Source organism: Canis aureus, chromosome 6 (genome assembly GCF_053574225.1).
Source record: "Canis aureus isolate CA01 chromosome 6, VMU_Caureus_v.1.0, whole genome shotgun sequence".
Taxonomy (NCBI): domain Eukaryota; kingdom Metazoa; phylum Chordata; class Mammalia; order Carnivora; family Canidae; genus Canis; species Canis aureus.
Genome location: NC_135616.1, coordinates 40,892,740 through 40,918,949, shown reverse-complemented (window position 1 = coordinate 40,918,949; position 26,210 = coordinate 40,892,740). Strand labels below are relative to the sequence as shown.

At 47.0% G+C, this 26,210-nt stretch overlaps 1 protein-coding gene and 1 long non-coding RNA gene across 3 annotated transcripts in view; one reads left to right on the top strand and one right to left on the bottom strand.

Annotated features, from left to right (window-relative positions):
- FBXO28 (F-box protein 28) overlaps positions 1-2,943 on the bottom strand; it is a 33,572-nt gene extending 30,629 nt beyond the window's left edge. The window contains exon 1 of the mRNA XM_077901249.1: positions 2,652-2,943. Coding sequence (XP_077757375.1) covers positions 2,652-2,918 — 267 coding nt within the window. The 5' untranslated portion in view covers positions 2,919-2,943. The remainder of the gene's footprint in view (positions 1-2,651) is intronic.
- A 76-nt stretch (positions 2,944-3,019) lies between these two features.
- LOC144315919 (uncharacterized) overlaps positions 3,020-26,210 on the top strand; it is a 34,116-nt gene continuing 10,925 nt past the window's right edge. For both annotated transcript variants that reach the window (XR_013381655.1, XR_013381654.1), the window contains exons 1-2: positions 3,020-3,333; positions 24,776-26,137. This is a non-coding gene — a long non-coding RNA (uncharacterized LOC144315919). The remainder of the gene's footprint in view (positions 3,334-24,775; positions 26,138-26,210) is intronic.

Here is a 26,210-nt window from a genome sequence, read left to right as displayed (position 1 = left end):
TAACTAGGGGTAGGACCTCACTTCTTAACCTTTGCCATCGTCAAGGGGGCCTAGGTGACAGTCTAACGCTGCATCAGCACAAATCTGTCTGATTTACGGGAAAAACAACTCAAAGTACAAGTTTTGTCACTTCAAAAGCTGTGTTCTGCCAAATAATTTTAAATACGATTAAATCTTTAAAGAATTACTTCTGTGTAACCAGGATTTCTAGGCTCTGGGTACATTTTTGTAGCAATAGTCAATGGGAGGAAAAACGGCCAAACAAACCAACAATTCAATAAGGGATCTGGACAATCCCTTGGAAATAACTAGACTGGAGAGTCAAATTTCAATTATTCATGGCAACAGAAAGCAAAGACTATCATCAACTAAATGCACAAAGCAGAAAACTGTTATTTTAGCAATTTCAACTGAGGGCAAATCTTTTAAAGAAAATACAGAGTAATAAGTACATGGTTTGTGTGCCTGTCCTCAAATTTTGGTGCTAACCACAGTTTCAATTGAGGTCCTAGTGAGGCATGTAAACCGGGAAGAAAGAAAAGAACCCAAACATCCAAACAGTACATAAACTAGATCATCAACCACTAAGCAGCTGACATTTAGCTTTATGGAAACTAATTCTATTCTTAATTAATATCACCCTCTTCCAAGCATGTCCAGCCTTAATCCCACTAAACACACACACAGCCTTAAGATGAAGGGAGCTATGTAATGTGTACTCCAGATAGCAGCATATATACTAAAGTTCCTTGATTTTCTAGCAAATAGCTCTTCAGGTAGAAGTAAAGCACCTACCAGGCACTGTTTATAGACTGCCAATTTCATTAAGAGACCACAATTAAATTAATGCTGACATCTAGTGGCAAGAAAGAACATCTTTCTTTTATAATGCTACCTGAACTGTATCTTATGACACCAAACCAATCAATCTGAAGCCAAAGACACTTTCAAATGCCCACAAAACATTATCCACTTAATCTAAGAATTATCTATTAACCTCAAGTAAACAAAGGAATAAGAAAATAGTTCCCCATTACTAAACCCGAGGGAAAAGACTCCTCTCTGAGACATAAAATTGCAGAATCTTTTGTGGGGTGCGGTGAAAAGGAAGGTAGCACAGGGGATGGGAAGGGGCTCTTTATGAAAAATCTTTGAAGCAACAAAAGGCTAGAATAGATGACTGCTTTACAATTAAGAATGCAACTGAATATTTCACTTGAAAGAGATCTCATTTATTAATAAACTGAGGGATGTATTTTAACTCTGTCCCCTGAGAAGCTAGTTTTTTCTCCCTTAAGAAATGTTTTAAAAAAGTAAATGACTAACAAACAAAAAAACAGTTTCCCCCCCACACTTACAAAAAACAGAACTGGGAATATTTCAAGCTTTACAAAAGCCATTGTCTGACTGAGGCTCAATCCAATCAAATGTTATGCCCAGTTTCCAGACACCATGAACCTCGATCAAAGACCATCCTTTATAAACACCGGAAAGAACATTTAAGATTCTATATGGAATTCTAGGATGACATGTATGGGAATTCAGGGACAATCAATTTTGAAATATGACTTTTCCACCGAAGAATCTTCCATTCTTGCAGACTGGGGGGTCGGGGGTGGAGGGGCAGAACCGCTGGGTTTACTGGAAAAAAAAAAAACCTTGGGTCATCAGTTTGTGCCAGAATTTATAAACTTTCTTTAAAAAGTATGGTTCCCTTTCAAAAGCGCAATTATCATCCCGTTAAAACTGCAAGTGTACACCCAGAGTGTGGCCCGTGAAGGGGAAAATGCTGTACGCTGTACATTCAGAAATACGTCTTTGTCCTCTTAAAAACAATCCCCGCACAGATTTAGCTCCTACACAGAATCGGTTTGCGATCTCTCCAACATGTCCACCTCCTTCGATTTCCTTCCCACTTAAAGATAAATTCCCCGACAGGAAGCAAAACACGTCCCAGAACCAAGCGGTTCGTCACCCCCTCCAGGGAAGGCGGGGGTGGGGGGAGGGGGCGAGGTCGAAGCCCACCGGCTCGTCGGTCCGTCCTGGAAGCCACTCAACTCCTGAGATTTGAAGCTGGCGGGTGGGCGTTAAGTCACTAGTTAGAACACGAACTGCGAGAGAAACCAACCCTGTCCAGGGGCGAGGTGCTCCCCGAGGGCGGAGTGCCGGGCGAGGCCGAGCCGGACGCGCTCTCGGTGGGCTCTACGTTACGGGTCACCTGGGGAGCGGGCCCCCCCCCGGAGCTCACGCCCCCCGGGCCCCCGGGCCCCCCGGGTGTGGGGAGGCCTCGCCGACCCTTCTCCATCTCCTCCGACAGGGAGACCTGGGTCCGGGGCTGCGGGGGGCCAGGCTGGGCACAGTGCGCGCTTCCTGCCGACCCACCGAACCTGGCCGGCCGGGCCGCGGGGCTGGGCGCCGGAGCACCCAAGGGGCGACCGGAGCCGCGGGCCGGCGCTGGGACGCCCGGCTCCCGGCGGGGGCGGCGAGCCCCCAGCCCCGCGGCAGGAAGGGGACGCCTCCGCCGCCCGGCGCCGGCACCCCGCGTACTGGAGCCGGCTGTGGCTCCCTCCCCTGGGGACGCGCTCCCCGCTCCGCCCCTCCCCAGACCGCGGCCGGCGGAGGGGGCGGCGGGGGTCCCGCGGGGGCCTCACCAGGCGGAGCTGGCTAATTTCGTCGTAGGACATAAAGCTGAGGATGTTCTCGATGGCTACGATGGGCAGCGCCACCAGCGTGTTGTTTTGAGGCAGCTGGTCGGGAGCCAGCGCCGGGGCTGGGGGCGCCTGGGAGCCCGGCTGAGGGGCCGGGGGCGGGGGCGGGGGGGGCAGTCGCTGGGCAGAGCCGACGGCCGAAGAGGGGCCGCCGTCGCCGTGGCCGCCGCCTCCTTCCTCAGCCATCCGCTCCTCCGACGCCGCCGCCATCTTGGGGGTTTGATTCCTTCCCCCCACTGCAAGGGGACCAGGGCCGCTTCCGGTGCGTCACTTCCGCCCCGGGCCGCGGGGGGCGGGGCCGCCGAGGGGGCGGGGTCTGCGCGGAGCAAGGCGGCGCGAGCGGGTCTCGGGGTCCGCGGTCGGGGTGGCGGGGTGGCGGGGTGGCGGGGTGGCCGGGCCTCCTCCGTCCCGGGAACGGGGCCTTTGGAAGCCCTCCGACCCGAGGCCGGCAAGGACCGGAGGCCGAGGGAGCCCTGCCTGCCCGAGTGCAGCCCGCGGGGGCGGCTTTCTGGGCGCGCCTCCTGACGCGGGCGGGGAGTAGTGTTGCCTGGCGAGTGTGGACGCGACGTGGGCAGCGCGTGGTCGCCGGTGCAGTCGGGCGGTCCCTTCAGGCGGACGGCGGGGAGTGAGTACTCATCAGGGCCACCGGGCGGATGGACCTGGGAAACACCGTGCTGAATGCAAGAGGCCAGACCCACAGGGCAGCATTGGGGTGGGGGTGGGGGGGCGGCACGGGGCGGTGCGCGGGGCTCCGGGGGCCGGGAGTGGGGCGGGGGGAGGGGAGGGTCCTGCTGGGGGATGCAGGGGGAGAAGCGTCCTGCTTGGGGGGGGCGGAGGGAGAGGGATGGGAGAGCGAGAGGCAGCCTGCTGTGGGGACGAGGTGGGGGGGGAGGTCCTGCTGGGGGATGCAGGGGGAGAAGCGTCCTGCTTGGGGGGGGGGGCGGAGGGAGAGGGATGGGAGAGCGAGAGGCAGCCTGCTGTGGGGACGAGGTGTGGGGGGAGGTCCTGCTGGGGGATGCAGGGGGAGAAGCGTCCTGCTTGGGGGGGGCGGAGGGAGAGGGATGGGAGAGCGAGAGGCAGCCTGCTGTGGGGACGAGGTGGGGGGGGAGGTCCTGCTGGGGGATGCAGGGGGAGAAGCGTCCTGCTTGGGGGGGGGGGCGGAGGGAGAGGGATGGGAGAGCGAGAGGCAGCCTGCTGTGGGGACGAGGTGGGGGGGGAGGTCCTGCTGGGGGATGCAGGGGGAGAAGCGTCCTGCTTGGGGGGGGCGGAGGGAGAGGGATGGGAGAGCGAGAGGCAGCCTGCTGTGGGGACGAGGTGGGGGGAGGTCCTGCTGGGGGATGCAGGGGGAGAAGCGTCCTGCTTGGGGGAGGGCAGGGTGAGAGGAGGGAGAGGCATCCTGCGTTGGCGGGGGCCGGGGTCCTGGTGAGGGATGGGAGAGCTAGAGGCAGCCTGCTGTGGGGACGAGGTGAGGGGGGAGGTCCTGCTGGGGGATGCAGGGGGAGAAGCGTCCTGCTTGGGGGGGGGGCGGAGGGAGAGGGATGGGAGAGCGAGAGGCAGCCTGCTGTGGGGACAAGATAGGGGGGAGGGCCTGCTGGGGGATGCAGAGGGAGAGGTGTCCTGGTTGGGGGGGGCAGGGTGGGAGGAGGGAGAGGCATCCTGCGTTGGGGGGGGTGGGGTCCTGGTGAGGGATGGGAGAGCAAGAGGCAGCCTGCTGTGGGGACAGGGAGGGGGATGGAGGGGGAGGTCCTGCTGGGGTAGTAAATCCTGGGCAGGCAGAGGATTAGTGGGGTGGGGGACAGGGTGTGTCTCAATAGAGAATTGATTGAGGCAAGAGTCCTCAAAAAAATGCTAAAAGGAGAAAGTAAAGGTAGGTGGAACGTAATATTTAGGTGGTCTCAAAATAACTCCCTACAAATTGCATATTACTTGCAAAAATAAAAAGTTTGCAATAGAGAAATTTGGTGGACACTACCATAATCAAATCATTAACATTAATATCCAGCGTTTTGAGAGGAATGGACACCACGTACCTCCTGATATGATATCCTCAAAAGAAGTGACACAAGATAGTATTCCTGAAAAAAAAAAAGGAAGCATAACCGTTATTTTGAAATGGGCCAATCTGGCTGATTGTTCCATGCTCCTCAAAAACATTGTCATGAAAGACAAGGAATGGAGATTCGTGGCAGGTTAGGAGAGACTGAGAAGGGAAGGTAATTGCAGTCATGGATGATCCTGGATTAGGAAAAATACCTAAAAACAACATTATTGTGACAATTGGCAAAATTTGAATGTGGATTATGTATTAGATAATATTGTGATCATATTACATCTTTTGATTTGGATAATTTTATTGTGCTCTTGTCAGAGAATGTCCTTGTTCTCAGAAAATACATATTGAAATATTTAGGGGTGAAGGGGCATATCTCAATTTGATCTTAATAGCTCCATAGAGAATGAGAGTAATAAAGCAAATATGATAACTGTTAACAAGTGGTGAATCTGGATGAAGAGTAGACTTGTACTATCTAGCAATTATTTCAGAATAAAAACTTTTTGGAGGTACTATTTGTGAAAGTCCGTAAAGGGAAAGGTCACCAAGGTGGATTCTGAGTGCAGAAGGGGAGGCTGAAAGAGGCAGCCCCATGACTCAGGGTCAGTGTCAAACCCAACAGAAGAACCCTCAACCAGGAAGAATCCTGAACTCCAGGCCCCAATGGGAAAGATGGGCGCTACAACTCCCGCAAGAAGTGAGCACCCCTGCAGCTCAGCCAGTGACAAGTCACCATCACCCTCAACTCTGCCTTTTCTCCAGTGGACTTTGCTTCAGAACAACCCCTCCCAGCCTCCTCCTCTTTGCCCATAAAACAATGTTCGTCTCCTTTGTTGGTTGGACTTGTCTATGGTCTTGCCATAGCTCGCAGGTCCCAAACTGCCATTCTCTGCTATTCCACTTTCGCAGGTAAAGTGACTAACTTTTATTTTTAAGGTAACAGTATTTCTGGGTTTTTGTATCCTCATCATATCCCATAACAAAGATCAGGGTGCACAGATGACTGAATCTTGAAGCTTTGTTTTCTTAGCCCTGGGTCTTAAAGTCTCCAGTGTGTCCCTTTTTTTGCAGCTCTGGTTTGGAACCTAAGGGTTATGTCATAGATGCAGAAATTGCAGGAAAAGCTAAGAGTGAGAAGGGGCTAAGGCAAGGGGACAACTCAAGCAAGATTAATGGGGTCGGGGGGTGACACTTGGAGGGTTGTGGGTCAGAGTGGGCACACTTCCAAGTGATGAGTAGTAAGGAGGGCACGTGATGTAATGAGTGTGGGGTGTTTTTTCTTTTTTTTTTTTTTTTTAAGATTTTATTTATTTATTCATGAGAGACAGAGAGAGAGAGAGAAAGGCAGAAACAGGCGGAGGGAGAAGCAGGCTCCGTGCAGGGAGCCCGATGTGGGACTCGATCCAGGGACCCTGGGATCATGCCCTGGGCCAAAGGCAGATGCTCAACTGCTGAGCCACCCAGGTGTCCCTGTTCTGGGTGTTGTATGCAACTGCTGAATCACTAAATTCTACCCTTAAAAGAAATAATAAACTATATGTTAACTAACTGAATTTAAATTAAACATTTTTTAAAAAAAGAATTGACATTCTTTGCCCCTTCACTGGCTTGTAAACAACTGGTCACTTGTCTATCTTGTTGCACACTGAAACCCTTTGGAGTTATTTCTTTAGTTTTTCTGCCCCCACCATGTTTAGCATTCCCTAAATGCTTTATGCCTCAATGTTTCTGATACATTTGCAAATTTATGAAATGTTTGTTCATTGTCACGATAGATTGTAAGTTCCCTTTTCTACTTAGGATATTGCTCTCTCTTCATGAAACCTATTACAGTTTGGTCTGAGATGAAACCTCATTCAAGTTTGATTTCTTTTAAAGATTCATTTATTTATTTGAGAGAGAGTGTGTGTGTGTATGTGTGCACGCGCGTGAAAGCAGGGGTGAGGAGGGGTAGAGGGAGAGAATCTTCAAGCAGACTCCCTGCTGAGCACAGAGACCCTAACTGGTTTCAATCCCACAACCCTAAGATCACTACCTGAACCAAAACCACAACTGACTGAGCTATCAGACGCCCCCAAAACTGATACTTTCTTAATAGACTGGATTGAAATTGGATTTCTTTAAATGAAACTATGCCTTAAATACATTATGGCAACTCTCCTAAAAGAAACCCATAGAAAATCCTTTAAAAAGTGAATCGTTACTCCCTAACTTAATTTGTTCTGTAAATCCACTAGTTTCATATAGTTTTGCTTGAAATGGGTACATGAAAAAGCCTTCCTATTCCCTTATCTCTCCATCTGTGGTTAACCAGTTAACCTAGGGCAGGCTGACCACTCATCTGCACAACCAGTACAACTTTGGAAACAATATAAGCCACTTCCTGCCAGTGAGCTCATTCAAACTATCCTCTGTTTATGGATATCTGGTGTCCTTGTATTCCCTACACATTTCTTTTAGTAGAGAAAATTTCAAAACACACGGTTTCTTTGTTTCAATTATTAGAATCAATGCTTTGAAGATTATTTCCAAACAACAACAAAAATACTTGTAACTAACATAAATACTTGAACTTTCAGGAGTTCTGGGTTCTACGTGAAGGTTTTTGCCAGCCACGTACTGTAGGACCTTTGCAAGATAGTGATCTCTAGTGTAGGATGCAAGTATGCATCTCAAGATCTGTGTGTTTCTAGTTTCGTGTTTACATGAGGGAATAGCATACCTTCCTTCTTTCATCTCACAAATATGAGGATAAGCAGATACACCAAAAAGTCGAGTTTTGCATTCCTCTGATTAAAGATGTTCAAGTCAAATTACTATAATGTAGAGACTGTATGTTATGTGCACTATTTTGGTCCCCCTTATCCACTTGCCTTCCTGTGTGTTGGGCGCAGTCAGGTGTGGTGAAGGGTGATCTGAGCTATGGCACCTCCATAGGAGAAAGGCCTTTATATATGAAAAAGAGGAAACCCTAACCAGACATTGTTTCTCCTGTTGGTTAGCAGGTTTATAATATCCAGAGAACGAATAATGAGCTCATAGACTAACTAAAAAGAGGCTTGAGAGTTTCTACAGATTGTAATTAGCTATGTTTTTCTTTTTTTTTTAAATTTTTTTAAATTTATTTTTATGATAGTCACACAAAGAGAGAGAGAGAGAGAGAGGCAGAGACACAGGCAGAGGGAGAAGCAAGCTCCATGCACCGGGAGCCCAACGTGGGACTTGATCCCGGGTCTCCAGGATCGCACCCTGGGCCAAAGGCAGGCGCCAAACCACTGCGCCACCCAGGGATCCCTGTTTTTCTTTTTTAATTATAAAAAAATTAACAAAACTAACCATCTTAAAAAATCAAAAACAAAAATAATTGAGCATCTTGACCATTTCGAAGTGTAAATATATTCACACTGTTGTGCAATCAATTCCAGAAGTCTTTCATCTTGCAAAACTGAAACTCTACACCCATTAAACAACTCCGCATTCTCTGCTGCCCCCCACCCTTGGCTGCCACACTTCCACTTTCTGTTGCTATGAATTTGACTACTCTGGATACCTCATCTAAATCATATTAGAATTTGGTTCTTTGTGTGTCTGGCTTATTTCACTGAGCATAATGTCCTCAAAGTTCACCTGTGTTGTAGTGTGTGTCAGAGTCTCCCCCATTTTTAAGGGCTGTATGATATTCCCTTGGAGACATTCACAGCATTGGGATTCCTAGGTCATACAGTAGCTCTATTTTTTTTTTAAATTTTTATTTATGATAGTCACACACACAGAGAGAGAGAGAGAGAGAGAGGCAGAGACACAGGCAGAGGGAGAGGCAGGCTCCATGCACCGGGAGCCCGACGTGGGACTCGATCCCGGGTCTCCAGGATCGCGCCCCGGGCCAAAGGCAGGCGCTAAACCGCTGCGCCACCCAGGGATCCCTCTATTTTTAATTTTTTGAGGAACCACCAAAAGTTTCCAGGACGCTGTGGGGCTGGCTGTCATTTATTACCATCTAATAAAACCTGAGTTATGAGACCTTTGGATGTGTATCGGGGCCATATGCTTGTGGGGTGATTGCCAACATGTATCTTGGGGAGGACCAGAGATAAGGTTTCCAAAAGGATTTTTATCTGTTAAAGAGGACTTACAAGATCCTGGGGATCAGGCTAAGATTACCCTTAGCAAAGTTTGAACATCGAGGCAGCTGAACTCACAGAGAAAACTCACCCAACCTGTCTCAAGGATTTGCCAATGGGCCGTAAGTTGCAAGGAAATTTAATTTTTTTCTATATTTCTTTTACTTTTGTTCTCCACATCAGTTTTGATTTGCATTTCCCAAATTATTAGTGATGTTGAGCATCTTTTCACATGCTTGTTGGCCATCTGTGTCATCTCTGAAAAAAGTCAGTTCAAGTCCTTTGCCCAGTTTTTTTTTTTTAAGATTTTATTTATTTATTTATTTGAGAGGGAGAGAGAATTTCAAGCAGACTCCTCACTGACCACAGAGCCCAGTGCAGGGCTGGATCCTACAACCTACAAATTATGACCTGAACTGAAACCAAGAGTCAGACGTTCAACCAACTGAGCCACCTGGGCGCTCAGTTTTTACTGGACTCTTTGTTTTGTTGTTGTTGAGTTGTATGACTTATTTGTATATTTTGTATATTAACCTCTTAGCAGATACGTGATTTGCAAATCACTTCTCCCTTTCTGTAGGTTGCCTTTCCACCCTGCTGATTGTGTCCTTAGATGCACAGAAGTTTTCAAGTGTGGCATTGTCCCATGTCTGTTTTTTCTTCTGTTGCTTGTGCTCTGGTGTCATATGCACAAAACTATTGTCAAATCCAACATCATGATTTTTCCTCCATGATTTTTTAAAGGAAAATTAGAGTTTTAGATCTTTCATTTAGGTCTCTGATCCATTTTGAGTTCATTTCTGTATATGACATGAGAAGGGGTCCAACTTCCATCCTCTGCATATGTTCGTTTGTTCCCTGCACTCTGTTGAAGTGGCTGCCCTTTCTCCATTGACTGGTCTTGGCAGCCTTGGCAGAGATCATTTGACTGTATGTATGAGGGTTAATTTTTGGGTGCTCTCCCCTATTCCCCACAGGCTGTATGTCTTATGTCTTTTTTTTTTAGATTAATTTTTTTTTTTAATTTTATTTGAGAGAGAGAGAAATCATGGCATGAACGGTGGGAGAGGCAGGGAGAGAGAGAGAAGCAGACTCCCCGCTGATTAGGGAGCCTGATGTAAGACTTGATCCCAGGAACCCAGGATCATGATCTGAGCCAAAGGCAGATGCTTCACCGCCTGAGCCCCCAGGTTCCCGTATATCTATCTCTCTACTAGTCTCACAGTCCACAATGTTTTATAACAAATTTTGAAATCACGAAGTGTGGCTTACAACTTTGTTCTTTAAGTATCTTTTTTAAGACCCATCCTGTGACCACTAAGTTCCTGGTCATACCCAATGCCTGAAATGCTATCATTAGATGCTTGCTTTTTTTTTTTTTTTTTTTTTTTAGATTTTATTTATTTATTCATGAGAGACCTAGAGAGAGAGAGAGACAGAGACAGAGACACAGGCAGACAGAGAAGCAGGCCCCATGCAGGGAGCCTGACATGGGACTCTATCCCGGGTCTCCAGGATCACACCCTGGACTGAAGGGGGCGGTAAACTGCTGAGCCACCAGGGCTGCCCCATTAGATGCTTTCTTATTCATTTAAAGTTTTGACACTATGGAAAGATAGCCCACTAACCTTCAATTCAGCAAGTGTTTATTAGTGGCTAAATGAATAAGTTGCTGGGAGGACACCCAGATAAATAATGTTTCCCACCGTCAGGCTGGGGACCAGGCTGCAGCATTGGTGGCCACAGGGATCTGCCGAACTGCCCTCACTGAGCCGGCAGGCTGGCCTTCTGCCTCCTCACATCCAGTCTTGCTAACGTTGCATACTTGGACAGAAAAGTCGAATTTCCTGGATCCTGCCATTAGCAGAGTGTGCAAAGCAGAGCATGAAGTAGGTGGTTGGCTGGCAGGTGAAGGAGTGTGTGTGCACACAGGGCTGCAGATGACTTTGGTTTTGAATCCCTTTAGAATGCTTCTCCAGTTTTCAGTGTATTTCCCCTGAGCCCCCAAATCACTCTTCTCACCTGCTTCATAGACAAATCTGGGCCCTTGAAATGTTTTTCCTTTCTGGAGAGCCGTTGAAACAGGTAAGGGGTTACTCGATGGCTTCAGTGTGCTGGCCTCGCAGGCTCCTTGGGACCAGTGGTTGTCAGCCTCCCCCAGCGTCTCCCAGAACAGGTTGCAGCACAGCCCCCCAGCGATGGCCCGCCACCCCCCCGAGCCACTGCTTTGCCCTCCAGCAAGGTCTGGGCTTCAGCCCTAAGGGACCCCCTTCCTTGGAAGCTATATCTCAGCCTCCTGTATCAAAGGCTGTGCTGCTCCTTATATTTGCTGTGCTGCAGCCTATAGAGTCCTCTTTGCTGCTGACTAGACAGGGTCACATTCCCATCCCTGCTCTGGTCATGAAATCTTGGTGTTTGTGTGAAATGGACTGCCGCTGTCCTGAACAAATCCGCCACGATGGCCGCTGTGCCCAGACACTTCCTGGAGCTCAGTGCCCACCCCATTCTTTCCCTCAAGTTAACCATACCCTTCCCTGCACCCTCGATACACTCGTCTTTTATGGGCCAGGAGATCTAACTGTGACACACACTGATTCTTGAGCCCCTGAGGGTCCCCCGTGTACGCCTAGCCTGTAAAAGCAGATCCCCGGGGCTGTAAAAGCAGGTCCCCAGGCAGGTGGGATGTGGAGATCTTTTCTGGTAGACGCCCAGGACCTGCTTCCTCCCAAAGGACCCTTAATAAACCAGTTCTCACCCAGCTGGACTTGTCAGCCTTTGATTTCCATCTCCCATCTCCTTTGGCCTTTGGAGGTCATTTTGCTCACACACTCCCACAGAATGATATTCATGTCTCCCTGTTCAAATTAGGGTCTTGTTTCTCTCTCTTCATTGGACTCAGACTGATACAGTTGTGAGATCCTGTTTTTACAGTGAAAATCTTTCAAGAACCCTAAGACAAGTCTTTTCCAGTAAAACCAGGTAGACAGCCCAGGACGCACCTGTTCAATTTCCCTCTGGTTCCCTAAGGCAGCTTCTCTAAAACCGAGTCTGTAGACACGTGACAACCATTGCTGTGGGCAGTTGGGAGCATTTGGAGGTAGAGACTCGCTCCATTGTGTGCTTGGGGAAATAAGTCTGGAGACCAGATTGGAAGGCAGAGAGCTGGTGTGGAGGGGTGCCAGTTAGGAGGATGGTGTAGTGGTCAAAGGAAGATAAGACTTTGAATCTGAATTAGAGCAGAAAAGAGAAATGCAGCCTTAAACAATTGTTGAAATTGACAGGACTGAAACAAACTGACAATACTTAAGGACTGGGAGCTAGCAATACGGTTCTGGAGAAGATGAAGACCACATTGTCGCACAAACTTGAAGTCTGGAACCGAAGGCCAAGGAGTTCTTGAAACATCTTTGGTGCAAAAAGGTAGTTTTATGAAAGCTTGGGCACAGGACCTGTGGGCAGAGAGAGCTGCTGGGGTCATGAGGGGTGGCCCGTTACATACTTTAAGGTCAGGAGGGAGTTAGGGAGGGGGTGAGTCTCTAAGGAGTTTGGAAGCAGGGTTCCCAGGACCTGAGGGGGCTAGCTGTTTATTACCGTCTAATAAAACCTGAGTCGTGAGACCCTTCAGATGAGTATCAGCAGGTCATGTGGTTGGGAGATGATTGCCAACATGTATCCTGAGGTTTAGAGATAAAGCTACCAAAAATTTTTATATGTTCAAGTAGACTCACAGGATCCGGGAGGATAAAGCTAGGATTGTCTCTTGCCCTTAGCCAATTATTTATTTGGTAAGATTTTATTTATTTGTGAGAGACACAGAAAGGCAGAGACATAGGCAGAAGGAGCAGCAGGCTCCCTGCGAGGAGCTCGATGTGGGACTCGATCCCAGGACCCCAGGATCACAACCTGAGCCAAAGCCAGATGCTTAACCACTGAGCCACCCAAGTGCCCTGCTCTTAGCCAAGTATTAATCAAGGCAGCTGAGGCAGGAAGGTCACCCTGCCTGTTTCAAGGACTTGTCAGTGGGCTGTGGGCAGTAAGGAAACTTAATTTTTTCTTTTGCCTTCATTTCCTGTGTCAGGATGACCCACGTGCCATTGAGGGAGGTGAGAGCGACAGGAAGAGGCTCCAGCTGGCATAGGAGGAGAGAAAATGCATCTGATTTGGGGCATCCAAAGAATGATAACCATAGCTCTAATATACTGAATAGTCACTATGTGCCGATGACGTTTCCATTGTCCCTGATTCTCTCTTTATCTTCTGTTTTTAAATGTGCCTGAGATTTTGTATTAATCAGGCACTGTATGACAACAGACACAGAGACAACCCCTTGGATGAAGCCTTTGCCACCTGCACCCCCGAGGGAAGGGTGTACCAGGCCGCCCACGCTAGGGATATGGGGGAGCAAGGGGAACGGGAAAGTCTGGCCCAGAGCCTTCACGTGGCTTTCAGAGGGAGGAACAGGTGAAGCAGGACGGGCAAGTTGAACAAGTTTAGGGTTGCCTAGTTTGAATAATTTCGGTGGCTCTGTGTTATAGGAGGGTCTGGTTGTCTAGTGTTATAGGAGGGTCTGGTTGTCTAGGACCCGGCCCTGGGGTCACTTAGGGCAAGGGACAGTAGAGGCTGATGAAAGGAGGTGGGTGGAATCTGGACAGTTGGTCTAAGGCCCAAGGTTGAGTTCAAAGGCAAGTTATTTGCTCTCTCTGGGAACGTGCTGACCCTGCAAGGGACAGATCAGAGAAGCCCCAGATACCAAAGCATCAGAAATATGGAAGCAGAGAACACGAGGTCATGTCCCTCTGCTCTCAAGGATCCTCTCCCTTCGGTCCTTGCTGCTCACACACATGGTCACTTTCTGTGCCTGCAACTTTCTATATTTTCATCAAACATGTTCCAAGCATCTCTCTGGTCCCCTCACAATCCTCAGAACCACGGACCTCCCCCTCCACCCCCGCTGGCTTGTATATGGCCTCTCAGGCTCAAGGCACCTTCCGGCCTGATGTCTCAAGTCCTGGACTCCATTTCTCCTGGCAGGGACATCTACTTGCTTTGTCTCACTTCTAGCTAAAATGTGCTTAGCGTACTGTCAGCGCCTGCTATCTACTTAACCTTGCCTGCGTTATAGGGCTGAGCATGCTGCTGCTGAAGTTTTGGAATATAGGTGCAGTCTGGAGCCGACCAAGAAAGAATTCTTGAGACATCTTTGGTGCAAAATGATGGTTTTATTAAAGCCCAGGGATGGGACCCGTGGGCGGGAAGAGCTGCTGCCCCGGGCCTGTGAGGGGTGGCTGCTTATATACCTGGGAGTTGGGGGAGGTAAGGAAAAGGGAGATTTCAAAAGGATTTTCATAAGCTAAGGAGGACCTACAGAGACACTGGAGGCCTTGCCATTGTCAAGTTAAAGATTGTTTTTCCCTCTAGCAAGGCACCCACATTAAGACAATTGGAAGCCTCCTCAGGAATCTCACCCTGGGCGGGGTCGTGGGGTATCAGCTGTGCTTTGTCCTCAGCTAGCCCTGCTGCCCCCATTACTGCCAACAGATATGCAACTGTGCTGACCCGTCTCACTTTAAATTCATGATCATGACCCCAAGTGAGCCCCAAGTGAGCCTCCCTGCTGCTCTGCAGTCATTGCTTGTTTCCCAAATTCACTCCAACTGCCATTTTCCTGTGTGATTTCTTCCTACCCTCTCTTCTGTTCTCACATCTTCAGTACTTCCCCCTCCCCACCCCACACCTCATGACTCCATTCAGTGGTGACCTGGCTTCTTACATCAATGACAGAACAGAGGGGTCAGGAGAGTCTCCACCAGTTCCCAGCCCACAGTCCAGTCCAGCTGTGCTGCACCTGCCTGCATGCTCCGCCTTCTCCTCCGAACTTGGTTAGTTCCTGACATGGGAGACCTTCCACTTGGATGTTACATCCCACCTTCTCTCCTCTGCTCCAGGACTCACTCCATCAATCCTCCTCTCTCACCTTTACAATTTCTGTCTTTACCTAATATTTCTGTTCAGGTACACTCACACCACTGGCTTTCCTATCTTAGTTGAAAAACCTCTCCACCCCCTTCCCCTTTCAGCCACTGCTCCAACTCCCTCCTTTCCCTCCCAGCAAAAGTTCTTGAAAGAGTTGGTTGTGATTTTTGCCTCTAACCTCTCTTATGTTCTCTTTTGATCCTGCTCCAACTGGGCTTTTACTCTGAGCGTACCTCCAAATTTGCTGTTATTAAGGTTTCTGGGGCCTATGTATAAATCGCCAAGTTTAATGGCAAATTTTCAGTATTCATTTTACTGGACTTGTCAGGAGCATTTGATGCATTGATTGCTCTACCCTCTTTAGGACACTTTGTGTACCTGCCTTCATGGCACCTGCCAGCTAGGTTTTCCGTCTACTTACTCGTCTCTCTTTGTCCCCCTGATCCCTTAAGATTAGAGTCCTTGGAGCTCAATCCTTGGACTTCCTCTCTTCATTGTCTACATTTGCTGATCTCACCCAGTGCCTTTAAAATGAGTGCATCCCCAGCCCAGTCCATGTTGTGAGTCTAAGATTCAGATACTTCATAGCCTAAGGAATGCTTCCTCTTTATGTCTAGCAGGCATCTCAAATCTAGTGAGTCCCTGCATTGCCATATCTCTGGCTGAGCTCCATCAGACCCGCTCTTTCCACAGACTTCCTCATCTCTGTTAATGGGGCTTCACCTTCCTCATCACTCAGGCCCCAGAACTTGAAGTCATTCATGAAAAACAACAACAATTTTATTGACAGAAACTTTTGAATCATAAAATTCACCCACTTAAAGTATACAACTCAATGGCTTTTGGTGTATTCACACAACCAATACCAGTCAATTCAGAACACTTCATCTCTGCAAAAAAGAGACCCTGTGCTTTAGTTGAAGCCATTCTTGACTTCTCTTTTGTGGCCCACCTGGAGTCGATCAGCAAGCCCTGTGGGTTCTGCCTTTAGGCAGGATATTCTGAATATTCCATCTCTCACCATGTCCACTGAGCATCCAAGCCCCATCACCTCTTGCCTGGGTCATCGTGACTACTTCTTAGCTGGGGTCCCTGCACTCTCCCTGGCACCCCTTGAGAATGTCCTAACCAGCAGCCACAGTGATGTCCCAAGGCAAACCACATCCCTCTGCTTGGTGGTCTCCACCCCACTCAGGAAAAGCCAAAGTCCTTGCAAAGGGCCACAGACCTGGCAAACTTGGGCCCATGACAGCTCTGACCTCACTTTTATCCTGGGCTTCAGTCACTCTGGCCTCTTGTCCCCCCTGCCAACACTCTCCCTCTCACAGGCATTCTCTCTGCCTGCAAAGCCCCTCACCCAGATTCTCCTGTGGTTCGCTTCCCACACAGTGGATTTACCATGAAGCAAATACAGCTCAAGCCTCAGCCTTCACTTGCTGCTCCTCTCATTTTCAAAGAAGCTTTTAGTGAAAGGGGATGAGGGATGATGAGTGGGTAGCAGGACAGCTGGATATTTGAATCTCAACATTCCAGGTAAGTCTTGGGACAGCTAGACATAGCCTGCCCTTTTGTCCAATACTATGGATCGACACATTTCCAAATTGCTCAGAATCCTGGATCAGAAAACTCTGGAACATTGGATAAAAATGAAGATTCCTAGGCCCTACCCAAGATCTACCAAATCAGAAGCTCTGAGAATCTTTATTGTAAATAAGCTTCACACCTATTTCTTTCCTTTTTTTAAAAAAATTTAATTCCAGTTGGTTAACATATAGTGTCATATTACTTTTAGGTGTATGACAGAGTGATTCAACACTTCCATATATTGCCTTGGTGCTCATCAGGACAGATGAGCTCCTTAATCCCCATCACCTATCCCACCCATTCCCTACCAACCTCCCCTCTGGTGATCAGCAGTTTATTCTGTATAGTTATGGATCTGTTTCTTTGTGTGTGTGTCTCTCTCCTTTTTTCCTCCCTTTTGCTCGTTTGTTTTGCTTCTTAATTTCCACATATGACTGAGATTATGTGGTATTTGTCTTTCTCTGACTGACCTATTTCACTTCGCATAATACAGTAGCTCCATCCATATGGCTGCAAATGGCAGGATTTCATTTTTTATGGCTAAGTAATATTCTATTATATATACCACTTCTTTTTAATTAATTAATTCTGAGAGAGAGAGAGAGAGAGAGAGAGAAAGGGAGAGAGAGAGAGAATCCCAAGCAGGCTCTATGAATAGTGCCGAGCCTGACACAAGGCTCAATCTTACAACCTGCCTGCAATCATGACATGACCTGAAATCTAGAGATGGATGCTTAACTATTGAGCAATGTGCCCCAATATATCACAACTCCTTTATCCATTCATCACTTAATGGACACTTGGGCTTCCATGTCTTGGCTATTGTAGACAATGATGCTATAAACATTGGGGTGCATGTATCCCTTTGAATTAGTACTTTTGTGTTCATTAGGTAAATACTAGTGCAATTACTGGATCATAGGGTAGTTCATTTTTAAAAGATTTTATTTGAGAGAGCATGAGAGAGAGAGAGAGAGAGAGAGCATGAGAGAGCATGAACAAGGGGGAGGGATAGAGGGAATGGGAGAAGCAGACTGCTGAGCCGGGAGCCAGATTCGGGACTTGATGACCTGAACCAAAAGTAGACGCTTAACCAACTGAGTCACCTAGGCACCCTGGATCATAGGGTAGTTCTATTTGTAATTTTTTGAAAGACCTCCATAATTTTACAGAATGACTGTACCAGTTTGCATTCCTACCAACAGTGCAGGAGGGTTCCCCTTTCCACACATCCTTGCCAACACCTGTTGTTTCTTTTGTTGTTGATTTAGCCATTCTGACAAGTGTGAGGTAGTATCTCATTGTGGGTTTGATTTGCATTTCCCCAGTGATGAGTGATGTGTGGAGCATCTTTTCATGTGTCTGTTAGCCATCTGGATGTCTTCTTTGAGAAAATGTCTGTTTATGTCTTCTGCCCATTTTTAATTGGATTATTTGTTTTTTAGGTGTTGAGTTGTATCAGTTCTTTTTTTTTTTTTTAAAGATTTTATTTATTCGTAGAGATGCAGAGAGAGAGAGAGAGAGGCAGAGACACAGGCAGAGGGAGAAGCAGGCTCCATGCAGAGAGCCTGACGCGGGACTCAATCCAGGGTCTCTAGATCATGCCCCGGGCTGCAGGCGGCGCTAAACCGCTGCGCCACCGGGGCTGCCCATGTATCAGTTCTTTATATATGTTGGATACTAACCCTTTATTGGTTATGTCCTTTGCAAACATTTTCTCCCGTTCTGTAGGCTGCCTCTCAGTTTTCTTGATGGTTTCCTTTACTGTGCAGAAGCCTTTTGTTTTAATGAAGTCCCAATAGTTTGTTTTTGCTTTTGTTTTCCTTTTATTTTCCCTTGCCTCAGGTGACATATCTAGAAAGAAGTTGCTATGCCCAATGTCAAAGAGGTTACTGTTTGTGTTCTCTTCTAGGATTTTTATAGTTTCAGGTCCCACATTTAGGTCTTTCATCCATTTTTGAATTTATTTTTGCGTGTGGTATAAGAAGGCTGTCCAGTTTTATTCTTTTGCTTGTTGCTGTCCAATTTTCCCAACACCATTTGTTGAAGTGACTGTCTTTTCCCTATTGGATGTTCTTTCCTGCTTTGCCAAAGATTAATTGACAATTAGTTGTGGGTTCATCTCTGGGTTTTCTATTCTTTTGTAATGATCTATAGATCTATAACGATCTATGTGTCTGTTTTGTTTATTTTTCTTCCAATACCATACTGTCTTGATCACTATAGCTTCATAATATAACTTGAAGTTTGGAATTGTGATGCCCTCAGCTTTTCTTTTTCAAGGTAGCTTTGGCTATTCAGGGTCTTTTGTGGTTTCACACAAATTGAGGATTATTTGTTCTATCTCTGTGAAAAATGCCATTGGTATTTTGATAGGGATTGCATTAAATCTGTGGATTGCTTTGGGTAGTAGAGACATTTTAACAATATTTGTTCTTCCAATCCATGAGCATGGACTGTCTTTGCATTTATGTCATCTTCAATTGCTTTCATCAGTGTTTCATAGTTTTCAGAGTACAGGTCTTTCACCTCTTGGTTATGTTTGTTCTTAGGTATCTTATTATTTTTGTCCACACCTATTTCTTGAGCATGTTACACAGTTTGATTGTGTATAATTGTCCCTGCCCTGTGCCAATCTGTGAAACTGGGTTTTCAGATTGTGTGATTGTGCCTGAAGTTCAGGGTGCTTCTGGAACAGAGATTTTCTGCTCAGTTAACTATTTAAGAACTCTTTATTATCCTCTGATGTTGAGGCACTGGCTTCTATGTTAGTGATTTTCATAGAATAGGCTATCCAACTTTTTTTTTGATAAATCTTTTTTTTTCTTTCTAAATTTGCATCTGAGATTCTTTTCAACAGAAAACTTGTCTTGTTTATCTCTGTGTTCCTTGAGTCCCTGGCATGTTACATTGGCACAGCAGATGCTAACAAATACGGAAGGAATTCAATTTACATGATAATGGTACAGAGCGAGGGATGTTAATATTTACTAGTCCTTGGAATGGGTGGGGGCAGCTCCTTGGCCATGGGGGGGTCAGCATCACTAGCATGCACGGAAGCTGTCAGCAGTGTAATCATAGCAGTCTGGAGGGAATTGTCCTCCAAATCAAACTATGTTTTGGGGTCAAAAGTGGTTCTGATTCAAGACTAACCAGAGTCTCCTGCCTGTAGGGTCTTTGGCAGAAATCATGGTCCTGCAGATGATGTGGCTCACTGGTAACTGCTTCATATTTCCCCAGGCTTCATCTAAATGTGGTGCCATGGTTTGGAGTCCTAAGCTATACACAACAAGCCAGAATGATCCTGCAGCTTTCAAGAGAAGAAAAGCCTGCAAACTTTGTATGGAAACACAATATATGGCCTTTCAAATGTTTTTATTGTACCCCTGCACCCGCAGGAGGGGCACATTTTAGGGCATTGATAGTAGAAGCAGGAGTAGCAGCCCCATTAGAAAGTGCTGGGAGTCAAGGAGCAAAGCCAATTTTTCGTATGTCAGAAAAGAAAATACTGGCATTGAGGGGAGGACTATAGAACCAGAGGCATGAAGTGGGAGCCAGAAGGAGATGTCAAGAGCTGTAGGCTTGGGGTGTCCAACTCACTTCTGAATGAGCAGCTGTGGTTCAGACCCCACCCATTGGGTTCGAACGTGTTGCAGAAAGCAGGATACCAGTGAGAAGGGCTTTTTTTTTTTTTTTTTTGAAAAGATTTTATTTATTCATTCATGAGAGACAGAGAGAGGCAGAGACACAAGCAGAGGGAGAAGCAACCTCCCTGCAGGGATCCCAATGCAGGACTCTATCCCAGGACCCTGGGATCATGCCCTGAGTCAAAAGCAGATGCTCAACTGCTGAGCCACCCAGGCATCTTGAGAAGGCTTTTAAAGAGTGAGATGCTTGTTTTCCTGCTCAGATTCTGAGCCTCTTGAGGCATTGTGGTCTCTAAAGGAAATCAGAAATGACCACCTCTTTGAGGGTGTCTTTATCCTCAGCTCTTACAAAATGTCAGGTGTTTGCAAGTAGCTAATGTCCTTGAACATCATTCAGATGACCTTTGTGTTCTAACTTGAGTTTAGTGTCAGGGGCTGGGATGACAGACACTAGGTGGAACCAGAGCTAGAGAAACTGCCCCCCAGGATGGGATGGCCAGCAGCCATTATCCCCAGGGGCTTGATGAACTGCCATGACTTTCTTATCAGAGGACATTTTGTCTTGTGCGTTGGGGCAACATGTGGCAGAACTGGGTTCTAAGAAATCATCTCAGAGCACGAGGTGAGCAGGGAAGGGCTTGCGCAAGGCAGGAGTGTGTTGGATCCTCTAGCTGAGCAACTAATGTTCTGGGCTGGGCTTTGATGCGAGTGTGGACTTGCAGAACCCAGTGGGAACCCAAGGCAGGCAATGACCTACCCTCATGGGTTGGGTGAACACAATGAGCAGGAGGAGGAGGCTCGAGCCCAATGTGGAGAGGTGCATTGAGGAACTCTGCTGCCAAAAAAAGAGAGTATGTCCCATTTAAGGACTGAGCCTTGAGCCAACTCACCTGTTTTGTCTTTTGTTCTTTCTCTTGACTCCTCTGGTTTGTATCCTCACAGTTCATGACAGGCTCTTGTCTTTACACACTGGGAATAAATCTTTGGATACTGCCTCCCCCTGGGTAACTTCTTCATGGCAGGTAGCCTAGGAAAACTTGGGCTGCGTCCCTGGTTAGGGGACTGCCTGGGCCTCTTGCCTTTACCTGGGCTGAGGGTGGAGAGGAAACAAAGAAACAGGGTCATTTTTCTTTCCAACAATAGGAAGCTATGTTTTGTGTTCCTATCCATTATTGCCCTCCTCCTAAACTATCATCCCAAACACATTAATGCTCCTGTAAATCATGGCTTCCTCATCCTGATGTTTACAGAAACATTATACATAATAGCCAAGATATGGAAGCAGCCCAAGTTTCCACTGACGAATGAATAAAGAAGAGGTGGTGTATATACACACTGGAATATTACTCAGCCATGAAAAATAATGAAATCTTGCCATTTGCAATGACATGGATGGAGCTAGAGAGTATCATGCTGAGTGAAGTAAGTTAGAAAAAAAAGTAAGTTAGAGAAAGATAAACACCATATGATTTCATTCATATGTGGAATTTGATGAACAAAACAAATGAGCAAAGGGGAAAAAAAGAACCAGAGCAGCAAACCAAAAAACAGACTCTTCACTCTAGAGAACACACATGGTCACCAGAAGGATGGTGGGCAGGGAATGGAGATGGAGTGCACCTGTCATGATGACCACCGGGTGTTGTACCGAAGTCTTTGAATCACTATATTGTACACCTAAACCTAATATTACACTGTATGATCTCTAACTGGTATTTAAATAGAAACTTAAAGAACAATTATATCTTAAAAAATAAAACAAGACAAAACACCCCAACAAAATGGGATATGTGGGTGGCTTACTTAGCTGGGTGTCTGACCCTTGGTTTTGGCTGGGGTCACCATCACAGGGGTTCTAGGATCAAGCCCTGTGTCAGGTTCCTCACTCAGTGAGGGGTCTGCTTGAAAGATTCTCTCCCTCTGCACCCCCCCCCCCAATAAATAAATCCTTAAAAAGCAAAAACAAAATCCCCATAGCTTCCTTTCTTCTGTCTCTCTCCAAACAACATCTTGGTCTACTCTCTACCTGTAATTCACTGAGTGACTCTGGTCAGGCTTCCTGTTTCATTTCTGTTACCATGTATGGCTGGAGAACATTGCTGCCTCATGAGCTCATAGAGCAAGTTGCTTGAGAGGCTCGTTGAGATGGTTCTCTGCGGCTCCTTAATGAGAGGGGATGAGGAAGAATGAGCAACGTATACTTATGGATGGGACAAATCAATTAGTGGCCTGAAAACTGCACTGGAATCTTTTATGTCACAATGATGCTATTCTCTGCCCTAAATTAGTGATTGCCTAATCATCTGTGTTGGTTAAAAATACAGCTCCTGGGGCAACTCCTCTGGAGACATGGATTCAGCGGACGTGGGTGGGCACAGGGCACCTGCATTAATGAGAACTTGATGGATTTCTGAGGTCCAGAGAGTTTGGAAGACTGTCTTCAGGTGTGTACTGCTGAATGGTGTCCACAGGATTCAAGTCTGTATACGTCATTTTGCTCTGCATACAAATCTTAGAAAAATCAACATTAAAGAAAAGTTGAAAACCTATACTCTCTTGATCTCTGCCGTTTGAGTATAGTGGTTCCACATCTCTGCAGTTCCTGTATACACACTCACATTTTCCATACTTGTAAATGTAAAAATACAAAAAATTCGAAAAGTTTTATTCTGCCCCTTTTTTGTTTACAGAATGTATCAGAAACATCTTTTCCTTGGTATTATATAATGTTGGTAATTATAATGTTAAACATCTATAATGTACCTATTTACCAAGCACTGGATATTTTGTTTGTTTCAAATTTTTTGTTTATAGTACAGATGATGTAATAAACATTTTGCATAGATAGGTTTTGCCTTTAAAATTTTTAGAGTAGTTTTTCAGGAACAATACTAGTGAATTAAAGAGTTTTAATATTTTAAAACCACAGTGATTAATACTAGAATATAAAATGTTTCCTCATTGGTAGAAATTGGTTAACTAGTCTTATGTGTAAAATGCCTGCAAATCTGTAATACATTTCCTTCACTTCTTCATATTTAAAAGTCCATTTTCTTTTATTCGCATCATAGTTGTTTAGTGGGAATGCTGTTTATATAGGGATGGCCTCTCTGATGGGGCCCTGGGATGTCTGGGACAATGTCAATGTCAACAAAGGCAAAAGACTAAATCAAATGTCCTGAGGTAGATGTTGCTTAAGAATATGTAAATGTGGGGAGCGAGTTGGGGGCAGATCTCGGAAGGTCCTGCCAGCTATGCAAGCACTTTGGAGTATATACCATGTAAGAAAGGGACTGGTAGGGGAGTGCTGAGTGGAGGAGTCACATGTGTGTTGTGGGTCAGTGGGGAGAACAGAAGAGTGGCTGAGGATGGAGGCAGGGAGGCCAGGGGGAGGCTTCCGAGTGAGGCAAGAGAGGACAGCGGCTTGCACATGCCAGAGGAGGGGTCAGGCAGTGAGAGATGTCAGAGTGAGAGATGGAGGGGAGTCGGTGATGGCAGGATCTGAACACAAGAGGAAGACGGCAGATATTTCCTGAGAAGGGAAAACGAGGAGCAGGTTCTAGGTGAGGGGATCAAGAGCTTCGCTTTGATTGTGTTCAATTTCCTTTTTCTAAAAAAGATTTTTATTTATTTATTCATGAGAGATACAGAGAGAGAGGCAGAGACACAGGCAGAGGGAGAAGCAGGCTTCATGCAGGGAGCCTGATGTGGGACTCGATCCCAGGACTCTGGGATCACACCCTGGACCGAAGGCAGACGTTCAACTGCTGAGCCACCCAGGAGTCCTTCAATTTCCTTTTAAAACCAGTTTTATGGGGGCCCCTTGCTGGCTCAGTCAGTGAAACAGGCGGCTCTTGATCTCAGGACTGTGAAATAGAGCCCCATGCTGGGTGTGGTTATGACTTAACCCCCCCCAACTTTATGGAGGCATAATGTGCATGCAGGGAAGTGCACACGTGCAGTTTTATGAGTCATGTCGGGTGTGTGTATCCACACAACCACCACTGCAAGTCGAGAAGCAGGACACCTTCCTTGCTCCAGGGGGTCTCCCTGCGCCCCTTCCCAGCCACCCATCTCACACACCCCTTGCTGCAGGTGAACACCGATGTGCTTTCCACTGCACAGACTTTCCATCTGCAGGTTCTTTGTAGGCACTGGGGGGAGCGGGAGGAAACCCACATGGTCCTCTGCTACAGGGTTCCCTGCTCAGTCCATGTCCCCTATGCTGACGACACGACAGAGCTCTCGGGGCCTGTCCTGCCGGGCTGTGTGCGTTCCCCATGTCCCTACTTTCTTATCATGACTTTGATAGTCACTACTTCTCAGTATTCTTGGCATTCTCTGCAGCCAGGAAGATTTTTTTAAAAAGGTAGATTGATTGATTGATTGAGAGACAGAGAGTGCACGTGCACAGGCAGGGGGAGGCGTAGAGGTACAGAGAGAGGAGGAAGCAGATCCCTACTGAGCAGGGAGCCCCGAGCAGGGCTCCATCCCAGGACCCCGAGATGACGGACACCGCAGGCAGGAGCTTCATCGACTGAGCCACCCAGGTGTCTCTGCAGGCAGGAAGGTCTTGCTGATCATTACTTTCAGAAGTGTTTACAATGAAAATACTCATTTCCTTTTTCCCGGATGTAAAATAACATCCCATTACAGCGTGGTTTCAGCTTACCTCATGCATTTCTCCAGGTTCTGAGAAGTCCCTCTCGTTGGAGGACCCCTTGCTCCCATAAGTACTTGCCTATTCTGGCAATCACATGGACATTGGATGCTAACCATTGGCGCTGACCTGCCACAGGACATCCCAGGAGGACGTCGTGCAGCCGTGTGCCTCATCCTGCCTGACTTCTCATGCCTGGTCTACTGTGGATGCCATATATGGAGCAGTCACAACCCAGGCAAGTACTCAGGACTCTGTTTTACATCCCTTGGCTTCCTTTCCATTATTTTTTTTAATGGTTCTGCCACAGTCACATAATAGCGTCATGTCTGAGGTCATTGGGATCCAGGAAACAGGGAGCGTCCAGAGAGGTTGGGCTGCCTGAGGCAAGACATCCCCAGCAGAGCTGCTGAGGGTAGTGCCATGGGGCTGAGATCTCACAGCAAAAAGATGAAAAAGTATCATATTGTTGCTGCAACAGGAGATTCAGTGTTGGAATCTACACATCCTGATGGCACATTTAGCATTTGACCCATGGGATGGGGCACACATCTACAGAGGAGAATTGGTTTGTCAATGTGTGGGAGCAGTTGATGTGTTTAGGGAGGGATATCCTCCTTATGTTCCCCAGGCCCTCTTTATGACACTGCTGATTTTGCACTTGGTCTTCATTATCAGCCCAAGACCTAACGGCTACTCCACTAATGCACAAAACACCAAAGGGCAGAGGGTAGGAGAAATTGAAAAATGTTGTGAAGGAAAAATTTTGAGAGAGAGAGAGAGAGAGAGAAAGAGAGAGAGAAACTAGGCATTGCATCCATCTTTCTCGTTCCTCTGGGATGTGTTTGGGCCCCTTACAGATGTTTCTGGGGATGTCGATGACTGTATGACACAAGATTTCCTTTGTGACCCCTATGGGAATACATTTTCTCTGGTTTATGCCAGGAACAGTTGCTTCAGTCTTCCAAGAGCATGCTGTGCGTCCTGCGGTCGAATCTGCTTCCCTCTGTCCTGGAGTCTTTCACGCTCAGAACTCAGAACCTGGGTCTCCCGTCCCTCCCCAGGAACAAGCCCACCCAGCTTCCTGCTGCTTTTCCTGCCTAAATTCTTTTCCTTCTGATCGCCTCACCTGATTTTTCCTTCAATTTTTATCACAGTGTTTTGTAGAATCATTGAAACACTTGATATCCTCTTTGGAAACAGTGGTATATAAATAAATTGTAGTTAAAACCTTGAGGGGGAGAAGTCTTTGTTACTTAGGGACCTTGGGCAACTATCCTGTGGTTTTGCTGTTTGGTTTTCTCCAGCGGGCATGTAACGTACAGGTTCTGGAGTCTGGCCACTGGGGGTTCAGGTCTTCACTCTACTACTTCCCTCTTGTTTGAGCTCAGGTAAGTCACTTAATCTGTCTGTGCTGCTAGTTTGCTGCTTGATGATCCATCCCATTTTTTAATTTACTTAGCA